This window comes from Fonsecaea nubica (genome assembly GCF_001646965.1).
Source record: "Fonsecaea nubica strain CBS 269.64 chromosome Unknown Scaff126, whole genome shotgun sequence".
NCBI lineage: Eukaryota > Fungi > Ascomycota > Eurotiomycetes > Chaetothyriales > Herpotrichiellaceae > Fonsecaea > Fonsecaea nubica.
Window position 1 is genome coordinate 26,544 of NW_019173799.1, and position 19,458 is coordinate 46,001.

The 19,458-nt window shown below is 52.5% G+C and overlaps 6 protein-coding genes across 6 annotated transcripts; 3 read left to right on the forward strand and 3 right to left on the reverse strand.

Moving 5' to 3' along the window:
• Positions 1 to 427: 427 nt before the first annotated feature.
• AYO20_10920 (hypothetical protein) lies at positions 428 to 825 on the forward strand (the record flags this gene model as incomplete). Its single annotated transcript, XM_022649176.1, has 2 exons — positions 428 to 551; positions 632 to 825. The coding sequence occupies 2 exons, from the start codon at positions 428 to 430 to the stop codon at positions 823 to 825; spliced, it is 318 nt and encodes a 105-aa protein (XP_022494840.1).
• Positions 826 to 2,366: 1,541 nt separating this feature from the next.
• Positions 2,367 to 3,863, reverse strand: AYO20_10921 (hypothetical protein; the record flags this gene model as incomplete). Its single annotated transcript, XM_022649177.1, has 1 exon — positions 2,367 to 3,863. One exon carries the CDS (start codon positions 3,861 to 3,863, stop codon positions 2,367 to 2,369), a length of 1,497 nt encoding a protein of 498 aa, XP_022494841.1.
• A 617-nt stretch (positions 3,864 to 4,480) lies between these two features.
• On the reverse strand, positions 4,481 to 5,960 carry AYO20_10922 (hypothetical protein; the record flags this gene model as incomplete). The annotated part of the gene is made up of 2 exons (XM_022649178.1): positions 4,481 to 5,706; positions 5,765 to 5,960. 2 exons carry the CDS (start codon positions 5,958 to 5,960, stop codon positions 4,481 to 4,483), a joined length of 1,422 nt encoding a protein of 473 aa, XP_022494842.1.
• Positions 5,961 to 8,004: 2,044 nt separating this feature from the next.
• AYO20_10923 (hypothetical protein) lies at positions 8,005 to 11,432 on the reverse strand (the record flags this gene model as incomplete). The annotated part of the gene is made up of 4 exons (XM_022649179.1): positions 8,005 to 8,620; positions 8,715 to 9,643; positions 9,703 to 9,867; positions 10,890 to 11,432. 4 exons carry the CDS (start codon positions 11,430 to 11,432, stop codon positions 8,005 to 8,007), a joined length of 2,253 nt encoding a protein of 750 aa, XP_022494843.1.
• Positions 11,433 to 12,089: 657 nt separating this feature from the next.
• Positions 12,090 to 14,327, forward strand: AYO20_10924 (hypothetical protein; the record flags this gene model as incomplete). Its single annotated transcript, XM_022649180.1, has 7 exons — positions 12,090 to 12,320; positions 12,369 to 12,574; positions 12,634 to 12,698; positions 12,757 to 13,421; positions 13,476 to 13,672; positions 13,723 to 13,935; positions 13,988 to 14,327. The coding sequence occupies 7 exons, from the start codon at positions 12,090 to 12,092 to the stop codon at positions 14,325 to 14,327; spliced, it is 1,917 nt and encodes a 638-aa protein (XP_022494844.1).
• A 2,091-nt stretch (positions 14,328 to 16,418) lies between these two features.
• On the forward strand, positions 16,419 to 18,956 carry AYO20_10925 (hypothetical protein; the record flags this gene model as incomplete). The annotated part of the gene is made up of 2 exons (XM_022649181.1): positions 16,419 to 18,371; positions 18,504 to 18,956. 2 exons carry the CDS (start codon positions 16,419 to 16,421, stop codon positions 18,954 to 18,956), a joined length of 2,406 nt encoding a protein of 801 aa, XP_022494845.1.
• Positions 18,957 to 19,458: the final 502 nt, after the last annotated feature.

The window sequence follows — 19,458 nt, forward strand, 5'->3', positions numbered from 1 at the left end:
CCTCACAAAAGCTTGTTGGAAAGTTGAGCTCGGGTTTGGAAAGAGCTGAATTAGCGCCTGGACAGTACAAGTTACAAGTGAGGGTGTGATATCCATGATGGTCATTAAACAGGAGACATCAATGAGAAGAGAAGACACGAATGAAGACATAATAAAGGAGAATCCCGCAGTACGAGTTGGTTCCTGGAAGGCTGAGGCGCAGGCAAAGACTCGCTGCTTTAATAATCAATGATCCAAGCCTTTGCGCGCGTCGGCCACCACACACCGCCTAACACTGCCTAAGGGGTCGTTGATCCTTGTAATAATATTTTCGAGTCGTGATTTTTGATTATTGACCCTCCACGGTTCTTCAATTGAGAGTACGAGTATTCCTCAAGTAGTGCCTCGTACACGTCCACTTCTGTCCCCAAAGGCATCAGTCACAACCATGGCCACCAACGGCACTCCCTCGCCCTTCGTGACGCTCGTCTCGTCCGATGGCTTCGAATTCCATCTCCGTCGCTCCGCCGCCTGCGTGTCCCCTACGCTGAGGCGTATGCTTGACTTGCAGAGTACGTTACGCGTCTACCGCGTCATTCCTCGTCCAGATGTCGAAGTAATGAAGCTAACGCCCACTTCCTCTGTGTTGCAGATAACTTTGCCGAAGCGCAGACGGGGATCTGCCACCTGGAGAACATCAGCGCGAGCGTCCTCGAAAAAGTCGTCGAGTACTTTTACTACAACGAGAAATACCGAGACAGCGAGGGCGTCCCGGATATGGACATTCCCCCCGAGCTGTGCCTGGAGCTTCTGATGGCGGCTGATTTCCTGATGTTGACGACATGAATCATACCAATATGGGTGCAAAAAAACCAAACCAAAACTTGCAAGGGGCGGACAGAATCAAGCTGGTGCTTTTTGGGCAAATCCCTGCAAGCCTTGACGACGTGTACCGTTCCTGAAACCAGTCCTTGAAATACATCACTGATTGGCAAACTGCGGCGCGACCTGTCCATCCCAGGAATCACCTGTCCAACGAAGTTTTTCGCTTCAAGGGAGTCAAAAGTTTCGCTCCTCGGTGCCCAGGGCCTGCCATGGATGATCCGGGACAAGCTACCAGAAGATGCAAAAGCTCGATTTAGCCTGGCACAGAACGGGTTTGGGTCGGAACTGGCAACATGGCCCAGCTCCCTGCTTTGACCTCAGCTCTTGATCTGCTATGCAGACAAATGATTCATGACAACATAGAATCATCACCATCCGCAGAGTCACGGCTGAAGCGAGGATTGACGAATGAAGATGGTTGGCACCTACAATGCAAGTCAACGGATTGTCAAGTTTTGGTCGCTGTTGCCCTCGACATCTGCACAAAGGTAGATGAGAAGCGACGCATCTGCTGTCCGAGCCTTGTTAGATGTCAAGGAAGTCGAGGAAAAAGGGCACCACTTAACGCATTCATATCCCAAGAGCTCCCTCCCGGCTCCTCCCCGAGACATATTCTTTGTTGACAAAACATGTTAAGTGGTTTTCTATTCTACCATTCCTTCACTTCCTTCTCAAGACTGCTCCTACGATTTGGGCATCTCTTTCTCTTCCCCTTCTCCTAAGCCAAGTCTCAATTCCATGCACCCCCCCCTCTTCCTCAACATAGACAAAAGACCCCCCCCACCCATCTCAAGCATATACGTCGCGACACTTGAAACCTGTCTACTCTCCCACAGGCCGACGTCTATAGAAGATGGAAGATCAGAAAGTCCCTAGATCATCAGGCAGTCCGCTCGCCTTTCAAAAAGCGCCATGGTGAAAACGCGGACGTTCTCTCACGGGGAGACAAATCTCTTGAAAATATATCCGTTGAGGATTTTATCCGCTGTTCTCTGCATTCTCTGTATAATCTCTCCAAGGTACCCCTGGGTCTCGGCGGAGACTGTACATCTTACTAGTAGAAAGTTGCTTTCCATTCTTGCCACGCTCTCGTTCTTAAAACCAGCGGGTGTGAGAGTTGGAAAGAAAAACAGGTATCCATTTGCTGGCTCAGGCTATTCTATTCCATTCCATCTGCTCCGTTTCGTCTGTTTCGCCTCGTCTCATTTCGTCTCTTTTTCGTCATTGAACAACGCCGTCCATGTGCCTTTGAGTATATTTGTATACTCTCATTCAATTATAGGGGTATCATGTCTAAAATGTCTAAAGCGGTCTAAGCCTGGCCTGTCCCTGAAATCTGAAATTGCCAATGCCCCGTCCCCCGTGAAATTATGGTTTCCTGTGTGTCCCGGTGCAATCAAACATCGTTCATCGGTGTCCAAATAGTCGCATCCGCAAATTTTGAGAAAGCCGCCTTGACCTAAGCGCCTAGCAAGGCCATATTCCGCGCATAGCCACGTCGTTTACTTTCGTCCCTGTCCCTGTCCCTGCCCTCGGCCCTGGCCTTGGCCTTGGTTTCTCCTGGGCCGACCCTTGGTGCCTGCTCTGGCCTTCTCCTCGTACAGTTTGTCGGCACCGAAGCACGCGTCGCTTAGTCTCAGGTAACTCACGATACCCGCGTCGACCACCGCGAGTAAGACGTTCCGTCTACCATGCTTGAGCCTCGTCTCTAACCTGCCTGCCTGCGCTCTGGAAAGGGAATCCTCAGGCTGACTGTCGAGGAGAGGTCCGATTTCTAACAGCGACGGAATCGACGGCGTCGAGCGCGCATCGATGACGCAGATTCGATAGTCCTCTGGAGGTGGTGAGGTCTTCTTGTAGGTGCCGGAGACGTTGGGTTTCCAGACGTGGAAGTGGATGCGGTAGGGTGTTTGTGGCGGCCGCGGTTGCGGTGAGGATATGGAGTTTGGGCTCTCAGTTGTATGGCTGCTGGGAGGCTCGTGGTACCGGATCAACGCCAACGCGCGGAATAGATCAGCGTAGTTCCTGTACAAACCCGGAGCAACCAACGGCCCGAGTGAGGGACAGGACGTGCCTTGACGAGGTTGTAAGAGCCATGATACCAACCTGTGGACCAGAGATGCGAATGTCCCTCGAGGTTGAGATACGCCCGATGTCGGCGTTGACGGTGCAGATGGCGAAACGGGCGGACTTAGAGCATGGTCGCTGTGGCCGTTCGCTTGTGCGACATCCGTATCATTCCAGGTCGGCGCCCGCTGAACAATATATCCCGCTCTCTTGAGCCCTGCATAGACTGTGTATCGTTCCAACGTCAAGCCGTCCTTGCCAATGAAGCTCGCGTAGGCGCCTTGGAGACTCATGGGGAGTTCACCTAGGGATGGCTCCACGCTTGGATTTGTAGCGGTATCAGCTCCCTTTTGTGGTTCAACATTTTGTTGCTCTGAAGCAGCAGGATCTTCCTCCGAGGCGGTGACGTTGGAGGACCTATCCCCACTCCCGCTTGGTACACCATCATCCTCGTCATTGACATCTGGCCATCGGATATCGAGATTTCCTCTTTCTAACAGAAACAAAGCCTCTTCAGGCAACAGCCAGACCCAGTTGTTCCTGTCTGCTTGGCCCATGACCTTCAGATGAGGGCTCTTGAATTTGTACACCACAACACACCGGCCATGTCTTCCTTCAGCCCCAGAACCGTCCCATCGCCAGTCACCTTCGTTTGGAAAGTACTGTCCCACGACGTGGTTTTTGCCCGTTTGAATCCGCAACGCACTGAGGACTGTGTGCATCGCCAGGCGAGACGCATCAAGGGCAGAGGCCTGCGAACGTGTCGGGTTTGGTTCGAAGTCCTTTGTGCCGCGTTTGGGGATTATGGCTTGCCCGTTCTTGGACGAGGAGGTCAATTGGCTGAGGAACCGGAAATCTTGGGTTTCGTCTTCGAGGTCGTCGGGACCAGACGCTGAGGTTGAAGGAATGGCATCTTCATCCGCGTCCGCCATGGTGCGCAAATGGTACGGCCTTCAGGCAGGACCTGGATGCTCACAGGTTGGGGACTTTCTCTATCATGTATCCAGGGTTCATGGGTAACCATGCGTGCCAGGGCTGAATGACAAAGAATTGAAGAATGCATGGCACGTCATGAGCACACGAGTCATTTGTTCGCGGCCTCACGAGTCAGGCGCTCACAGACTTGGCGCTACGGGCAGCTTCTTCTCGCATGTCATGTCGGCGGAACGACCTATTCTTGACACAGAAAGGACTTCAATGCCCACACCTGTTGTGGTGGGGACATCTACTGTCCAAGAAGATCCCTCCCTCATTTCTAGAGTCACCTCCCAACTGCTGAACGTGGCGCTCCAGAACTGATGGTACGCTGGCAATATACATGCCTAGAAACTGCTAATCTCAGGTCAACAACCAGAACTGGTCTATGATAGCGCATCTGGATTGCTCAGTACTCTATCTCAGGGCGACCTTCTGCATCTCCATTGTCTCTGATTCCAGCAGAGCAGCTCTCTGTACTCGATCCGCTACATAGCACGCATCATCTTCTCGACTCTGGTCAAACCCACGAAATGCACAAGCACAAACTCGTCTCCATTGCTGGTCTGCTCGCCTAAAACTCTTTTCTGCAAATTCTTTCGCTCAAGTCTTTCAAGACAAAGGCCGCATACTTGCAATCCTCGAGATCGACATAGACTGTGGCCGACAGGCGGATCCACCAGGCTCCTCGATAGAACAGCACGTAAAAGAAGGTCCTATATCTTTCTCCGAGCTCCTTGTTCATAAACTGAGTCATGGCCGGGACGTCTTTCAAGGACATATCGTATTCAGCCCCTTCTCCAACCGAAATGGGTAGTCGCACGTGCGCAAAGAAAACTCGATGTGTCTCTGGTATGTCAAATGTCTCCGTCCCCAGAGTTTCCACGAGGATCTCTTCCGCTTTCTTAGCAACGGAGGTGCAATATTCTCGGATGGCTGATTCGCCGCCACACACCTCGTTGCGGAAACGGATTGTTTCCTCGACGCAGCAGTAAGCGGCACCATCAATCGTCCCATAGTACTCAAACTGTTTCACCATGGGATTCGTTTCTTCCGAGGTAGGCATCGGATCATGTGACTGGCTGCGTCTTTGGGATCGGTACCCATGAGATGTTGGGAGCGTCGTCCGAATCAAGTGCTGGTTCCTTTCAGGGACGAAGAAAGCCGCAACCGACCTGGGCACGAAGAGCCACTTGTGGCAGTTGGTGACCAGAAAATCCGGGTCCAGCTCGGTGAGATTGAGGGCAATATGTCCCACTCCATGCGCAGCATCTACAAGGCTCAGCACACCTTCTTGTCGGCAGAGCTGCACGAGCCTCTCAAATGGCATTCGCAAACCAGGCATGCTGACCACCGTGTCGAAAACGCCTACCCGAACTCGTCCTTTCCCAGCTCTCTCACACTTGAGTTTTTCCTCGGTCAAAGTCTTGTGGAAGAGCTCCACAATCTTGTCGTCGCTCTGAGGTAGGTCCAACTCAACCCTTATGCTCTCGGCCGGAGTTGTGTCGACGATATAGTCAATTGTTTTCTCCAGTGCCCCATAGACGCCGGAAGTATACACGATTTTGTCGCCCTCCTCCCATCGCAGGTTCTGGAGTACCGTGTTCGTGGCGGTCGTGGCGTTGGAGCACAGGACCAGCTCATCGACGGGACAATGCAGCATCTCAGCGAGCAGCGTGCGACTCTTCCGCAGCAGTGGCGGGTAGGTGTAGCGGATGAACTTATCGGGTTCCGCCTCTGCCGTTTCTTGATAGTGGCGCAGGGCTTGCTGGACCGAGCGAGGATAGCCGCCAAAAGAGCCTATGACACAGACGATTTGTCAGGGCCTAGGATGGCGGAGTAACAGTGTGACACACACTGCCGCTTTCCAGGAGAGTATGGGATGGGAAGCAAATACCGTGATTGAGATTGGTATAGTCTTCCGCGAAGAGGAAGTGTTTGTCCCTCATCGCCCTCCCGAACGCTGCTCGGGCAAGCTCATCATGGCTGTCATTGCCATTACGGGTGGCTAAGGCCCTCATCTTCATGACGAGTCCGTTGAGGTCCTCTCCCATGTTGCAGCAGCTCTTTGTTCCTTGCCAATAATTCAGTTCTTCCTAGAAAGAGGTGCGAAGGGACGATATCAGTTGGGTAACAAAAACGGCTCGCGCTTCTCGTGGGCTCGACGACCATGAACCGAGACCCCGCTAATCATCCACGTATAAATCGAGGCAGAATGCAGATTTAGGGGGAAATACATGGATGCCTAGATAGGTAGTATGGGGGATTTAAATAATTTATTCCATGACAAATCGTGAGTCTGTGAAGAAGTTCCAGGCGATGCGCTCTATACGCCGTGCGCGGGTTCCTGACGAATACGCCCGGATTGTATACGCCAAGACAGACACTTTCACCTGGGACCTTGTCGGAGAAAGGGAAGAGAAAGGAAGGCCGTTACGAGGAGGATAGTCCATGTCGAATAAAGACGTCCATACCGAGTAGAGCAAGATCACTCTAGAGGCAGGCGGCTGGCTTTGGCTTGTTTGGCTCGGGGAGACTCACTCACCCCTGAGGAAAGGGGGAGGATCTCGAGCTCAATGGGTTGGAGATGGAGGGTACAGCCTGTGTACCTACTAAGGGGGGTTGAAAGTATTTGGTCCCTTGATTTCCAAACCCCGAGGAGTTTCTCGTGCTCAAGGGACAGTAGCGCAGCTCTATCAATCGAGTTGTAGTTGAGCAGGTCGAAGGGCCAGTGTCAATCGCGTTGGACTGTGATTAGTCAGCGTCCGTTCCTGGCTGTGTCTCTCCCCTTTACATCCACAGCCTTGCCGTTCATCCAACATTTTCAGGTATAATCAGACAATCCCAAGACCTGCTGGCCAAGATGGCATCTACGAGGGTCGTCTCAGATCAAAAAGCAAAAAGAATCCCACTTGTCATCCCAACCGTTGCCAGAATCCCTGCCACACTCTCCTGTGGCCTCTTGTAATCGAACCCTCAAAGTCAAGAATTTTCAGGATTGATTACGCCGCTCACAAAAACAATCTCGACCTCACAATTCGCATCTTGTCTAATTCTCTTGCACAACATGAATGCATATTCAAGACCCGGGATACACTGACGCAAACAAACCGGAAACGGCAATGGCATGAACAACACAGATGCTAAATTAGTTGCATCAACAGTCCCTTCGTCCAACTGGTACCTGATTACCAACCAATCCCCCTTTTGGAACAATGACACCAAATGCGAGGGAAATCGGTCACTCCCCGGATCTGCGATACTAATTTTCCCTAGGCCTCTGCGATTAGTTACCTGGTCAACATTTACGGGCCGACGTACGGTGCCTCGGCCACGGCCGCCAACGCGTTTGCTCGGTACGGCTTTGCGGCCGCCATGACCCCTATGCCCTGGGTCTTGTATCGACGGGGCCCGACTATTCGTGCGCGGAGTCGGCGTGCCGTTTCCCTGGGGTCGTGATGGAATAGATAGATAGATATGGATAGGGCCGCCGTGGCTGGCTCCACACCGTGGATGAAAATCACGGAGAGAACTTACATACTATGAACCTAGGCTACCTAGTAGGTCTGTGGATAGTTTGAACGAGTTCCTTGGTATCCCGCGCAGATGTGGGTAAAGACATGGGGAGTAGATACATGGAGAATCCGTGCCGAATACCTCGTACGGGATAGAGAGAGGGGAGATGGGGGATCAAGTAACGGGGAGCGTTTCTTATCATCTCAGACAGGCATATTGGGCCAAAATCCCCATCATCTCACGGACGGGTCAGTCGTGAATCTTTGTAAGGCTGCGCCCCTATAGCGGGATGACTCAACGAGGTTTATTTAAGCATACCTACCTATGGTGCCCACATAGTGCCTACATACTTGTAGTATCAACCTGGCACCACCAGCCCGAGCCCTGGTGGCGCCACTCGTACTTGTGGCTCGGCAGTCTGGCCGAGGTTATGTTGTCTCTCTGATAGCCCAGCCGAGATAATACTTGTACAAGCAGATACGATGTACTTGCAGCTTGATCGCTGTACTCGCATTCGTCAGACATGCATCGGTATGGGTATCAGTATCAGGCCACAAACCCCTTCAATACCTACTTGTAGGGTTATCCGGCCACTCTCGAGATCTTGAACCCGCCCGGTACCCTCTTCTGCCAGAACACCTCGGGATCGTACTTTCGCGCCACTTCTTTCATGAAAGCTACGTTTTCCGGGCCGTAACTCCCCAAGGGATCCTGGGTCATGTCGGCGTAGTTTGCGTACAGGTAATCCACTGTCGCGGCCTTGCCGTCCGAGGTGTGGAATCGCTTCATCTCACGGGTCATGAGCATCAGCTCTGATCTGGCCACCGACAGGGCCGCGTCCTGGCCGTTTTTGATGGCGACGAAGACAGTCCACACGACGGCGTTGACTCCGTTCCGTTCGATTCCGAGCACGTTGCTCATGATCTCGTGGTGGAGGCCGAGATGAGCTTGGTGTCCAGACGAGAAGGTAAGGTCCAGTGGCATTGTACCGTTCTCGGATCCAGCCTTGTGGCTCACGCTGCCGTTGCGAAGACCAAGATCGCTCAGATAGGTAGGAAAAGGCTGGAGAACCGACGATGCCATAAAGTTTTCAGACCCGACCCTCTTTGCAATATTAGAGGCCAGCTGGTCATGTAAAGAGAATGCCTTGCGCACGACCGACGGCTCGTTGACAAAAGTCAAAGTCATGTATGCATTCCTAAGAAGGTTCGATAGAGATCGATCAGCGTTTTCATCTTTTCAACTGTGGGGAAAGAAAAGAAATCAGAGGTTTTGCACAGGGAGAATCATACTTCGTTCCATAAGCAGCCTGGACCCCGTTGGCAGCAGCAGCAAGCGATTTTTGCTCCCAGGTTTGCGCCACGGAAGGTATTTGAGTGACCTTGTCGAAGGCTGTGGTGCTCAGATCACCCTTCGTATTGACTCGCAGAGGGAGGATGAACGGACCATCCCATATAGATGAGTCATGGGTATGGATGATGAGCATGGTGTCGTCCCGATGGTGCTCCATCTGGTTTGTGAAATCAACGAAGGCGTCCGCTGCTTCGTCGAAATGGTCAGCTGTAATCATGGAGGTGCCTGACACCAGATCAACTGCCGGCATGGCTTCCATGTCGAAACGGGTGACGATGCCGAAATTGAGCCCACCCCCTCGGAGGGCTTTCCAGAGGTCCGCGTTCTCTGTGGCTGTCGCTTCCACGATGCTCCCATCTGCGAGCACGACTTGGAACCCAGCAACCGTGTTGACGGCCAAGCCATAACGCGGCGTATAATACGACATGCCGCCACCGAGGAGGAACCCACCCACCCCGACGTTTCCATCACGCCCACCGACCACCGTCACATTGCCATTGTTGAGGAGAGTCGAGTAGACGTCTTTCCATCTACCACCTGGCTGGACACTTGCAATGTTAGTTGTGGCATTGTACTTGGCCCCGTTCATCAGGCTGAGATCGATGGTAACCCCATCCTCAATGTTGTTGGTGGCTGGGAGATGGTGTCCTCCACTTCGTACGGCGATGTGCCAACTCCCTGATCCGGAGCCATTACTGGCTAGCGCTTTGACAGTGGTCGCAACCTCCTCTGTGGTCTGTGGCAGTACAAAGCAGTAAGGGTGTAGACGTCCGTTGGCACAGAAATAACTTTCCAGGTGTTGTTCGTAAGCCTCGGTCCCTACACGAATCAACCTGTCGCCCAGGCCCGCAGCGATCAAGGCATCACACTACCAGGGGCGAAATGCTTTAGCAGAGCGCTCAGAAGAGAAAGCGAATCTTAACTCACTGGAGGAAAGCCGGTAAATGTTGGGTCGGCGACGAGCACAGAAGCCAGCGTGGACCACAACAGGAGAGCCCATCCTTTACACATGTCGACGGTGATGCTCAGCATAGGGCCTTCACGATGTACCTTGACTGCTGCACGCCCGATGCTCTGTGGGAAGTCGAAACCCTTTTCATACTCGCAGAATAATCCTCAAGTCGATGGGATTCAGTTTACCCTAGGAAATCGGAATGACGGGGCCTCGGTAGGCCAGAAACCATAAGTTTTGGTACACAGAACCTGTGGAATGACGATACCGAGGTTTTGAAGGTATACACGACTCGTAGAACTAGAGGTCTTGGATATGTTGCGATCCCCGGCAAAACTAAATCGCCCACGGCGGGGAGTCGGTTCCCCGCATCCCCAGAACCATTTGTGTACTTGTAGAATACCTGCACGTCAGATCCATCTCTTTCACATCGACCATGGTGCTGCTCAAGCAAGGCACGATCTCATCTCAAGCGAGGCGCAGTTGGATCTGGCGACATGGTTCTGATGAAATCGTACAGGCACGATTCGCGAAAGTTAAAATACCCATATGAGATTCTGGGGACATTCATCAGGGTATACAAGTACAAGTACTGAGGAGAGTGAGTGCTGGTCGAGATTGGGAGTCTGGAGAGCGGAAGAGAGGCAGAGAGGTTCGTAGAGGTGGCGCTCGGCAAGGCTGCCTTTTTGGGCGGGCTATTCCATATCGGTATTAGTTCATCTCATCTAGTACATTTGGCTCGCTATCATTATTCTCCTCTCCATCGTGTCTTCTCATCATGATTGCTCTCCTTCACCTTGTATCTTAGGCTCAAGGATACTCTCCTTTCCCACAGCAGGCAATGAGGGAGGGACCACTCGCATCTCGCCATCAGGCTATATCCCCTGGGACCGTGCCATCTCTGAAACGCAGATCAATACTTCAGCTCCGACTGGCCCAGTACTGACTTGGTGGTCAAATTCTGAAGTCTGGCCCTTGATCTCGACGATGTGCTGCCACAATCAATGAACTGCTCGTTATCCCCAAATCCAGATCCTTCCCCTTGCATGCATTGCTAGACGCAAACGTGAATTTCTCAGCCTTCGCCTCGGACCTGACCATTACTCTGCCCTTGCTCGCTGCGGTCAAGGTCGATACGGCAGAGGGGACAAGTGCTGCTCACATTCAGCAACCAGGGATCAATGCATGCAGGATGGTATTTGTGAGAACATGGCAGAAGTCGGACCTGTTCTCCAATGCTGAAATCCTCTGTGCAGATTGAGCACCTCAGACCTCTTTCTCCATCGAGGACAGGAGCACCATTCAATTCTGTCAGGGTAGCACTGCCTGAGTCGTCACCACTGTATTTGGGCGTTTGACCTGCGACATCTTCGTGGATTTGATTGGCTATTTTCGCATTCCCCAGCTCAACTGACTCAAGTTCAGTATTCGTTTTCTCGGTAAATCGGACAATAGGAATTGTGTCTAGGATGGCGCGAGTGATTCCTTTTGCTCGATTTCTCATCGACTGGCCAGCTGTATTTTGCGGAATGTATCGTTCTGGATGGCGATATACTCGAACTGCCCCGACGAGGGCGATTGCTCCAAAGAAGGCAATGATGGCGCCAGTCAGGGTAAAGAGGACGATCTTGACCACGTTGGAGCTAGGGCTTTGATCGTCCTCAGTACTCCGACCACTCAGCAAAGTCGTTTTCTCTCCTTGCATGACGAGATTTGGCCAGAATCGACTGGCGTTGGTTGCTGACCCGCGCAGCGTGCCTTTACATGAGGAATCAACTCAAGTGGTCAGCTAACAACGAGCCTATGATTTTGAACAAAAAACACCGACGGGCGCTGGTTTTTTCATATATATTACACAGGCCCCCATCGGCCACGACAATGCCTTGGACGGATGGCGTTGTCTCCTGAATTTGAACCTCGCATATTCATCAGGAGATCAACACCCATCGGTGGCAGTCGTCAGGCTCCAAGCACTCATGCCAAGTAGGGCAGTTTTCTTGATTGTCTTGCCATTCCTTGGTGCCTTTCTTGTGGCCGCCTCTGCCACATTTCAAGAATGCTTGATTGCAGTTTCAACATCTAATTATGATCTCTCGTCGTCGCCAATTTCTCTGACAGCAGCTTCGAGCACGACATATCCAGATCGCCAGAAGAAAACAAAATTCTCAGCAGGATCCCTGATACACTGACCGCCATGTCACCAGAAACCCGAGTCGAAAATCAAGAGGGATTGGTCCATGGGAGAGTGGCTGAGATTGCGCTATCAAGCTCAAGGATGTCGCCATCACGACAAGGCTTGCCAAGCTATCTCGACCAGTCCCAGAGCCCTGTATGTAAATGTCTCCATGCCACCAGTATTAATATGTTCAGCTACGTCCTCGGCGCCGCGAGAAATGTCGACATGGACCTTCTTGGACAGGCCTCACTTCAACATTGGCGACGCAGTCATTTGCTTGGCTGTACAACTTTCGCTGGAATGGCGCAGAAAGTTTTGGTCAAATCTGCCATGCGCACCCCCATGCCCACGATGAATTTGCTCTTGGCTCTCGTCTATGATGAACGAACATCGGAAGAGTTTGGCGATCTAGATGGGGTTCGCAATGGCGTGATGATGATCCGTTGATGATTGAATTTCTACAAGAACAATGGGGTGCTCCTCTTCAAAGTCTCTGCTGGCAGGGCAAAGGCCTTTTGGACCAGTTTTCAATACGATCCTGCAAAGATGTCTGATTTTGATCCCAAGGCGACAGAGGTCGTCAATGAATTTCCTCCCGTTGGTGCAAATGGCGAGGCTCTTCTGCTGGAGCGTGACTGGACATTAGAGGAAGAAGTCAAAGCGAAAAGGAAGTCAGTGTTGATGCATCACAAGCTTGTTCGATACTGGACAACAAGGACTCTGCTGACAGGACTACCTTGGGCAGGATGGACTTCATCATCATGCCACTCCTCACGCTGGGCTTCTTTTGCCTTCGTATGTCTGCATCCTGACCCCCCGTCAATCTTGTGGCTGACTCCGAGCTTCTTCACAGAACTTGACCGCGGGAACATGGCCAATGCCATCACAGACGACTTCATGGAGGACGTGGGCATCACCCAAAACCAATTCAACGTGGGCCAACAGATGCTGTCCCTGGGCATCGTGCTATTCGAGATTCCCTCCAACATGATTCTGTACCGGGTCGGTCCTGGCAAGTGGTTGACACTTCAACTGTTTCTTTTCGGCACCGTGAGCACGTTCCAGGCCTTCCAGAAATCCTACGGCTCGTTCATTGCCACTCGTTTTCTCCTGGGGATAACAGAGTCGGGTTTCATTCCCGGTGGTCTGTGGACCCTCTCAACTTGGTACACGCGGAAAGAAACTGCGAAGCGTGTTATGATATTCTACTTTGGCAATCAATTCGGACAAGCATCCGCAAAGCTCCTGGCATATGGCATTCTCCACATGCGCGGCGTCGGCGGTAAATCAGGCTGGTTCTGGTTGTTCGTCCTGATGGGCAGCTTTACCGTTCTCAGCGGTCTCATTCTGGGATTTTTCCTGCCAGACTCTTTCAAGCACCCTCGCAGCACATTCCTGCCCAACGTCAAGATCTTCACAGACCGAGAGATCCATATTCTCAACACTCGAGTCATGATTGATGACCCGATGAAGGGGAAGAAGAAGAAGCGCATCGGTCGACTCGCGTTTAAGAAGGCTGTACGTTCACTAGATGATGATCTTCCATTCGACTCGTTCTGACATGATGCGCAGTTTTCACATTGGAGAATGTGGGTGCATGTTATCATCACCCTGGCAAACAATGGACCGCAACGCGCCTTTGACACCTACGCCCCGACGATTGTCAGAAGTTTCGGCTTCGCTGCGCTGTCGTCCAATGCTCTTGCCTCGGTAGGTCTGTTTTTGCAGATTCCGGTGTCGTTTTCATTCAGTTATGTATCGGATCATTTGTAAGTCGTCGGGAACTCTCATGGATTGTTCGTGTACTTACGTGTAACAGCTCGAGGCGCGGAGAAACAGTCATTGCTGGCCTTAGCATGCATCTCCTCGGGTACATCTTCAACCGCATCTTCACTGAAATCGACAACCGAGGAGTCAGGTACTTTGGTGTCGTCTGGACGCAGACCTTTGGCACTTTTTCACACCCTCTAAACATTACCTGGATGTCGCTCACTTGCGAAGACTCGGAGGAGAGAGCCCTCGCGATGGCCATGTATTCCTCTCCTTGACCGTGAATGAAGGAAATGTTGGCTAACGTTTGGTAGGGTTATCATGGGCGCAAATATCGCCGGCATCTATGGAGCTCAAATCTTCCGGCAGGACGACCGTCCGCGATATCGCCGCGCTTTCAGTGTCAATTGTGCGGTTCTGGCCGTTGGCCTGGCGCTTGCAATTGGCCGACACATCGACGATTTGATTCGTCGTCGTCGCGGCCTTCGTCGGTTCTCCGCTGTCCGTGATAGTAACAGACATCAGTCAGTCGAGATCTTCGACAACGAGAAGAATGCCGTTGCACCTCCACCCAGCGAGGATCAGCCAGGACCAATCCTCCTCGAGGGAGGTAAGAAGCCAGTCATCTCCAACGGGCTGACTGGCACCACATGAGGCAACAGGCTGAGGCCCGAAGCCGATTGTGCCCATCGTATCCAGATTCGAACACAGGCATGGGTCTTTAGAGGGTATATGAAATGGAAACACTCAAATGACTTGACATTGGAAACGATCATTGACATGAGACACGGGTTTCGGATCGGGTAGAGGGATTTGGACGCCGATGTTAGACACGGATGAGTTGTGTAGGCAGAGATGCCTCTATGGATCAGGTAGCTTCTAAAGGAGCTTAGCACATAGACAATGAATATGTGACGAACTGAGTCCCTCTGTTGTCCACCCTAGTGAGCACGCAACTATTGCGCGATGCCATGAATTTGAAGGTGGACCGGATCGTGACGACACCATCACTGGGTTAGGCTTTCGTCGCTGACAGTGGTGCAGTAGGACACTGCGCAATGAGGAAGTGTCATGTCAAACCCCGCAAGAAGGTGGTGGCCCTGTGAGGAGTCGATGCGGTTACAGGCAGACAGTCCTGCGACCCGTTTGACTTGACAATGCAAAGCTCTTCATGCACAGCGGGATGGACACACTGTAGACATCGACCTTCTGGTCGCACAATACACTGGAGGTATGACGACCTCTCTCGTGGCCTCTCAGGTCTCCTTCATTTTCCCTTTTGTAGCGCGTAGGCGAGTGCGGAACAGAACTGAGTTCGATCTCGCCCTTTTCCCCCAGTCCTTCGCTGGGCTTAGGTGTAGCCTTTGCCCTGCAATCGGGTTTGTTGGTGGTGTTTTGTGACCGATGGTTAGTCATTCAAAGAGACAACGCAGCTCTGGCTATTACTCGACCTCAGTCAATCCGAGCCTGAGTCAAGCATGGAGGAGACATATTAGACACCTGATGTCGAGCGTTTTCGAGCGTGGACAGGGTGACCTGGGCTCAGTGACCAACTAAGCCAACGGCGCACTCTGAGAAAATGAGGCCGTTGTCTCGCATAAATAGATCCAGCGCGAGATGATTCCACAGCAGAGAGAGACCTTCTCCCGTTAAATGCCCTCAAATCTCCTCAGTTATCAAGAGACATCCTTTCCAACATGTGCGAGACTGCGTGCATGACCTTTCGGTCGTGCAGAAGGAATCCTCCACACATAATCCGCGGAAACCGTATCCGATGCGCGAGAGCAATGGCCCGTCCAAGGCAAAGAGTTTGTCTCCCTCCCAGTGGAACGCTGAGGGACTTGCCATTGTCCCTTGATGCTCGAGACACCAATGTAAGAGGCGAGTGCCCGGTTTGTCGCCGAAGGACACCGTCCGACTCTTCAGATACTGCTTAGCCGTGAGTGCCCCAGCGAACATAATGGCAGCGCCGGCGTGCGTAGTTGGAGGCAGATTCATTCAGTTGTTTGAAAAGGCTGACAAGTTCAAAGTTTCATTCATCAGCTCTCGGGAAATTCGGTGGAAGGGAAAGGAAAAATCCACATGCACAACGTACAACTTGTCCCTTTTCTTCACCTTGAACACTTCATACTTGATCACCCCAAGGTCGACTGTGGGATGTTCTTTGCAGTACAAGTCGAAAATGATGTGCATCTCGACCGACTCATTGGGGGCCATAAGACGAGAGCAAAAGTCGCCTTGAGGGTCTATACCACATTGTTGGAAAAATTGGTCGATGATGGCTTCTTCTTCCAGCCAGTAGTCCTCATGAACACGAAAAACGATTCGCTTGGGCTCCATGCGCTGCATTGGGAGGAGGGAGTCTGTGAGGAAGACTATGTGAATCCGTGGAGGCCATGTCCAAGCCTGCCCTGCTTGGTAGTTATCTCGTTATGTAGTTTGAGGCCATGGCGCTAAGCTCGGATGGGCCGAAACTTCCAGAGATGTCGACAAATCAGAGCGGACCATAAAACGGTAACACAACTTATTATTGATCTAGTTCGGTGCTGTATAAAAGCGGTCGCGTGAGAGGAGGGGAGTCCCATGGAACACTTGATCCCGCCAAGGAACCTCCAAGCTGGAACCCGCAGAACTCGGAACCCTGAAGCGCCGACTGCGCCATCCCACTTGTGTCGTGTGTAGTGTGTGTGCGCCTTACAGGAATTTCCAATGTCCAAATAATTGCCCCAGACATTTTTTGTTACCATGGATTTGGGTGAAGCTGGTGCCGCGCCAGTCATCCTGGCTGACTGGCTGGATCGCCTCTTGAATTACTGGCATGAGAACCGTGCTGTTGTGTCCACCCTCGTCGGGCTCTGTGTTCTCGCCGTTGTTGTGCAACGCAGACATGCTTCCAAGAGTGCACAGCACGGCTCCCCAACCCTGGAGAAGGCAGCGTGGCTCGCCCCAGAGGACGGTGCCCGCGTCCAGATTGGAAAGGATCAAAGACTCCAGAGTCCTTCGAGAATCAGCCCTTCGCTCACGTCTGGCCAGGCTCGAAAACCTCGAACTCCGGCCGCTGCAGCCCGTGTGGTGACTGGCCGCAAGCCAGCGAGTTCGAGAGGACAGGCGGCGCTGCAAAGACGACGAGAGCCGTCTCGCATGCAGCCACTGATCTTCTTCTCGTCCTTGACTGGCACTACTGAACGCCTCGCGAAGCAGGTCGCGGCGGATCTTGAGGGAGTCTCAACCGCCTACCCCGCGATCCTCAGGCCTCAAGTATACGATCTCTCATATGTTGACCTCGACGACTACTTCATCTCAGGCCCCAAAACTCCCGTCCCGAGTGCAGATGTCTCGTACTTCTACCTCCTCCTGATACCTTCCTACGACATCGACACCATTCTGAACACATTCCTTGCCCATTTAGACGAGACGCACAATGACTTCCGCATTGACACTGCACCCTTGTCCACATTGGCAGGCTATACAATATTTGGGATTGGGGACAAAGAAGGGTGGCCCACCGAAGAGAAGGGCTTTTGCTCACAGGCTGTAGAGGTCGACAAGTGGATGGCCAAATTAACCGGTCGGAAGAGGGCGTACCCCTTGGGACTCGGTGACGTGAAAAGCAATGTCGACAAGTCGCTGAAGGACTGGGTAGGTGGCGTCTGCAACGTCCTCAAGGAGGTGAGCAAGACGGGGGCGCTGGGTGATGGCGTTCCTGGCAGCGGGGAACCCGTGGAGAGCGGTGACGAGGACGAGCCCGAGGATGGCGATGAAGAGACAGATGAATTCCCCGACTCTGGACGCAACAAGAGGCGAAAGCTTGCAAATACCACCGATCTCGAAGATGTGGGTGGGAAGGCTAATTCTTATGCGCCTCCCATCGCCATTGACTTCACCACCTACGGCTCTCGCCCAGCACCAGCAACAACTCTCAAGGCCATGGTTCCCAAGGAATCCCCCACTCATGCAGCGTTGACAAAACAGGGCTACACCATCGTGGGCACCCACTCGGGCGTGAAAATCTGTCGTTGGACCAAATCTGCCCTCCGCGGTCGTGGATCCTGCTACAAGAATTCTTTCTACGGCATTGCGTCCCACCTGTGCATGGAAACTACTCCCTCGCTATCATGCAGCAACAAGTGCGTCTTTTGCTGGAGGCACGGCACCAACCCGGTGTCGACGACTTGGCGCTGGCAGGTCGACGATCCCAAGTTGATATTCGACGGTGCAAAGGAAGGCCATTACAAGAAAATCAAGATGATGCGCGGCGTTCCCGGTGTGCGCGCCGAGAGGTTCGAAGAGGCCATGCGTATTCGGCACTGCGCTTTGAGCTTAGTTGGCGAACCAATCTTCTACCCTCGCATCAATGAGTTTGTGGGCCTTCTACATGGAGAGAAGATATCGAGTTTCCTGGTCTGCAACGCCCAGCATCCGCAACAACTGCGTGACCTGCGCCGTGTGACACAACTATACGTCAGCATCGACGCCAGCAACAAAGACAGTCTGCGCAAGATCGATAGGCCTCTGCACCGGGATTTCTGGGAACGGTTCAATTCGTGTCTGGACATTTTGCGGGAGAAGCGGTTTGTACAGCGCACCGTGTTTCGGCTTACGCTCGTCAAGGGGTTCAACATTGAGGATGAAGTCGAGGGGTATGCTCATTTGGTGGCCAAGGGACTACCCTGCTTTGTCGAGATCAAGGGTGTCACAGTAAGTTTCTTCCTCTCCAGACATGATGTCTGTCTCTTGCACATCAAATTTCTTTCAAGGCGCACCGAGCTTTGTGGCGTCTTCCGCTCTGTCCCTTTTGGAGGTATACTAATATATCTTTTCCCCCGACAGTACTGCGGCACGAGTTCCTCGGCCGGAGCGGGCTTGACGATGCAGAACGTCCCCTTTTACGAGGAAGTGGTCGCGTTCGTCGAGGCCCTGGACAAGGCCCTCGCGAAACGGGGACTCGAGTACGGCATCGCCGCCGAACATGCACACAGCTGCTGCGTGCTGATTGCGAGCAAGCGCTTCCTCATCCGCGACAAGTGGCACACCCTCATCGACTACGACAGGTTCTTTGACCTGCTGCAGAGTTCCGCCGACTTCACGCCCGAGGATTACTGCAAGGCGACGCCCGAATGGGCCCTCTGGGGCAATGGCGGGTTCGATCCCAGAGACGAGAGGGTGGATCGGAAGGGGAGACCGAAGGAGAAGAAAATAAGTGGTGGCGACGATGACGATACTGTCAGTGAGGCTCGAAGTGGAATAAAGGCTGCAGAGCAGAAGGCCGAGTTGGACTTTTAAAATCTCGTCCGTGCCTGTACGCCCTTGCAAGCAAGCTATGTATATGGTCTTTGATGAGGAAGCCTTTTTTTTTTCATCATTGACTGTTGGCGGGTCAGCTCTGTAGGCTCTGCTATGCTCCGCCTGACATCTCCTGACATTGCGTCAATCCTTAATATCACGCAGCAACCAGCATTCAGCAACCAGCATCCAGCGCGGTTGATGACTTTAGGAGACCATGCCCCAGCAGACAGATGACCAGCAATTATCGAATCATACCGTACCGTACCGTAGCAGCTTCCAATGTCCCAGCACAGCACAGCACAGATCCTTCCTTGTTGGTTGAATGGACTGACATAATGAGCTCTCTTGTGATTTCTTTTTTTTCTCCTTTTCATAATTTCTTCTCAGGCAGCCAGCGCACTCAACCCCACTCCGTTCCCTGACGACAGCCACTTTGGGGTAGATACGTCGCCCGAAAACAATCAGGGTCGGGCACGATATTATCATGTTTGAATTCTGT